The 4,293-nt window shown below is 41.2% G+C and overlaps 1 protein-coding gene across 1 annotated transcript; it reads right to left on the reverse strand.

The window, feature by feature from the left end:
• Positions 1–1,168: 1,168 nt before the first annotated feature.
• LOC107563093 (C-C chemokine receptor type 2-like) lies at positions 1,169–3,801 on the reverse strand. The gene is made up of 2 exons (XM_016247877.1): positions 3,622–3,801; positions 1,169–2,369 (listed from the first exon to the last, which is right to left on the reverse strand). Exons 1-2 carry the CDS (start codon positions 3,647–3,649, stop codon positions 1,381–1,383), a joined length of 1,017 nt encoding a protein of 338 aa, XP_016103363.1. The 5' UTR covers positions 3,650–3,801; the 3' UTR covers positions 1,169–1,380.
• Between the last annotated feature and the right edge of the window lie 492 nt (positions 3,802–4,293).

Below are 4,293 nucleotides of genomic sequence, written 5' to 3' on the forward strand. Positions count from 1 at the left end.
GTGTGTGTGTGTGTGTCTGTGTGTGTGTGTGTCTGTGTGTGTATTTCAAAACAACGTTCTCACAATATTTGTATAAGTTTGTTACCAGGGCTAGTTCAGGAATAGTTCACCAAAATGAAAATGTCATCCATCACTCACCCTCAAGCTGTTACTGTGTGCAAACCTGTTGTTTTTTCATTGCACAAAACATTTTTCAACATTTTAATCTTCTTTTGTGTTCCACAGAATCATGAAAGTCCTAAATGTAGCCTCAGTGTACTATCCCTTTAAGACCTGTATTTTCTCACTAGCCTGTCCATCTTATTTGTTATGTTGTATCGCAGAAGTAAAGCTTTCCTGTGATTTTGCGAGACTTCCCATTCATTAGTCACTATCAGTAAAAGAATAACACTAGTGTAGCAAACAATAAAACTGCCGACAGGCTACAAACCATTAATCCTTCAAATAAATCTAAAACACATCACGTTAAAATAATCTGATAACAAATCCCAGTTTGCAGTATCAAGCAGCATAACGCATGTTTTCAGTGAATGTGAATGACACCAGAAGCCTCAAACATACAGGTTACACACAGCTGCATTGCTCTTACATTACAAACAATGCATTCGTGTTATTCTTGTGTATGTGTTCATATGCTGTTGTGATTTCTGTAGCACATTAACTCTCTCTTTCTCTTTTTAATTACATTTACACTTATTGTACTATATTGTATATTATTATATACAATAAGAGACTTTAAAAAGTGAAAGTGGCATTAACGTCACATGCGGCTCCATGTTTCAGAGAGATGTGGTTTACTTCATGCCTGTGACGAATATACCTCCACCTGCACATACTACAACACGCCTCGTATTTCAAGGAATTCTACCTCTAGGAGTTTTAAAACGACGAATAGTTTTGAGGTAATGTAACAGTGAAAGTGTATATTAATTTGAACACACACTCTCAAAACAAAGGCACAAAACCTGGGGCGGTACCCTTTCAAAAGATACGACTTTAGGTAATAAAATGCACCATTTTGAGGTGAATAAGGTACAGAAACAGTATTGGGTACCATCGCAGTGCGAGCTTCTGTACCTTTATTTTTTTTTCTGAGCAGGACAATGAATTGTAATGAATCATATATTTGATTAAAATTCAGAATGTAAGCTAAATGTGTTGCTCTTGATGCAAATACTAACATTTAAAATGTTGATGAAATCATTAACTCCTGTTGCATGTCTAGAATATGAGCGATATGCATGCGATATACGTGCAGTTTACTACTTCACATACATCCTCATTAACAAAACTGTCAGAAAACAAAGCAAAGACAACTGCACTCAGTACGTGTTTATTAAAAAGTGAACTCCGGGAGAGTGAGAATATGAGCCTCTGTGTTTATGCGATCAGTGTGGAGGAGCATTCAGAAGACCCGCTCTCAGGGGACTGTGGAGAGCTGGTTATGTATTGGCTGAAGCACGATGGAAGGACCGTAAGCACTGCTCTTCTGAACTTCTGTCCCACACAGGTGTAGATGATGGGATTGAGGCAGCAGTGGATTAATGCGATGGCTTTCACCCACTGCATGGCAAGAGCCAGACCATTAAACCACTCACAAGAAAGCATGTAGCCCTTCGTCTGCAGGAACACGAGGAACGTGACGATGTTGTATGGAGTCCAGAAGAAGAAATAAACAGCCGGCACAGCCAGGAGGAGTCTGACGATGCTGTGGTTTTCTTCTGATTGAGCGCTGAGGATCCGGCAAAAGCAGAAGCTCGTGATAATCAGAGGCAGAATCAAGCTCAGGACGTTCAGATACGTAAAGGACATCCAGGCTGCACCTTCAGGAAACTCAGATCCGCAGGACGCTTTGCTGCTCTCCTTCACTTTGGCAAAAACAATATCAGGGAGGGACACAAACAGGCTGAGCATCCACACAAATAAGACCAGGGCTATTTTTGCAGGCCATTTTCTGGAACAGATGCTGTGTTTGTAGACGATGATGACGTAGCGATCCAGTGTCATGAGGACCATGAAGAAGACTCTGCCGTAGAGACCCGTCGTGAAGAGACCGGTTACAGTGTGACACACGAACGAGCCAAAAACCCACTCATCCACGGCACTGTGAGCCCAGACCGGGAGCGAGGCGAGACAGAGCAGGTCAGAGACGGCTATATTGAGCAAACACACGTCTGTCAGACTGCTTCTGTGACGGTGTCTGATCAGGACCCACAGGACCAGAGCGTTTCCCAGCAAACCCAGCGTGAACACTGTACTGTACAGGACGGGAAAGAGAAGCCCGCTGAAGGCCGTTGTGCTCTCATCTGCACACACTGATCCAGTCTCATCATAGAAGTCATAGTAGTCACTGTAGTCTGCTGTCGGAGCTTACAGGACACACACACAACACACTGTTAGCTCATCCAATATAATATAGGCCTACTTATAATTATGTTATGATGTATTTTGAAATCTTTCAACATTTCTTTAGGTTTGAAAGTAGACAAAATATTAGGTAGCAACACTTTATAATAACTTTCATTTATAAATCATCGAAACTATTCATCATTTGCAAATGTTTATAAGTGTTTACTAGTCATTATTGCACGGCTCTGTGGAATACTCGATTCTGATTGGTCAGTCGCGACACATTCCGAGGTATGTTATCCCTCGATAACAACTGGTAAACTTTTTCTGTGTTCAAAATGTGCAAAATGCATATAACGAGCGAGCACATCATGAATTCATCTTCCAAACCGCGTTGTTGTCTTATTCCGAATAAGTGCTTATATTCGGACTATTGTAGGCTGGTTGCTGCGGAGGAACACACACCTGCGTGAAGCGCCGGAGACATACACTTAGAGAAGTAGATCCGGTCGGAATGTTCCTCCGCGGGATGTGTGCAGCTCTGTTTATTAACCGCTAGAGCGTTACATAGTTACACAGTGCTGCTTTAAAGATGTATTCAAGTGTACAGCACAAGCAGGAACTTGAACAGAACATAGCAACAGAACATCTTCTGGTCAGAGCAGGCATTAAGTGTTAACTGAGGACTTTGAGAAGATGTTTAAATGTTCACCTGTAATACTTGTTTCATGTTTAAATACCTAATGCTTCGTATTTTTACTTTTTAATAAACGCTTATTTAAAATTTTGTGAATATTGTGACAAAGATAATACTTAAAAAGTGGAACAACGAAAGTGAAACAAAGATTTGACTAACAACACAGCCGCCTGTAGTTTAAAATAAACAGTATTTTCATCTCAGAAGTAAATATGCATATAATGTACTTATTTGAACACGTTTTAAATCAAACCCACTAACGCCTCCCCCAATCTCATCCGTGTAATAAAAGCAGTATTTTGGCAGATGCTCTGCTCGCCTGTTGTGTTTCTCAAGCGCTTCTCACGCGTTCATTTGCTTAACAAAAGCTGCTTTGAGATCGTGTTGACAAACGCTTATATTTTCAGCGAGACAAAGCTACACGAGCCGCAGAACATCCTTTGCGTACGATGCACCTGGTTGCCATGACAACCTCTGTTGCTGCTGAATATGTAATGATAGTAAAATCATCTGAATGGGTCACAGATTGTGCATGTGTAGGAGCAGCTGCATGCATAGACAGTTTAGTGACCTACCAGTTGCAGTCCCCGGGCCCTCGGTCATGGCTCTTGATTACAGCAGCTGAATCTGGGAAATCTGGGAAATCTGTGTGAGCCATCCTGTCTTTCAAAAAGCTGAACCAAACAGGAAAGTCCCAAAACTCCCCAAACTCCGCCCACTTCCCGAAAAACACACTTTCACTCAGACAGAATTCCACTGCGTGCCAGCCGAGGCTGATTAGGACTGTTTTTACCTCCTTAAAACGAAATAGTGACAAAAATGATCAAATGAATCAATTTCCCAGATGGGACAGGACAGCTGCAGCCAATACATGCAATAACAAAGTAACTGGTGTTACTTATTTGAAAAAGTAACTACATTTAAAAAGTAGTTACTTGAGAAAAAGTAATCTGATTACGTTACTTGTACTGAAGGAAGTCTTAAAGGTACAGTAGCAGAACGGATTTGATTCTGAGGCTCAGTGAGAGCCAGACTAGTTTTCACGGGACACATGCTACAGAATGCAGAAAGCAACACTGTAAAAGCATGTTTCAGACTGATCTGGCCAAACCTGAGATGAACCACATTCAGCATCACTTTAAGGCACTACAGTAGACTTGATCTGAAACCTGACTATAATACCATAACATATCATATTTGCTTTGATGTTGTGTATTGTAACATTTACTCCAGAGCCCCTGAACTTC

Source organism: Sinocyclocheilus grahami, unplaced genomic scaffold (assembly GCF_001515645.1).
Source record: "Sinocyclocheilus grahami isolate Dianchi unplaced genomic scaffold, SAMN03320097.WGS_v1.1 scaffold857.1, whole genome shotgun sequence".
NCBI lineage: Eukaryota > Metazoa > Chordata > Actinopteri > Cypriniformes > Cyprinidae > Sinocyclocheilus > Sinocyclocheilus grahami.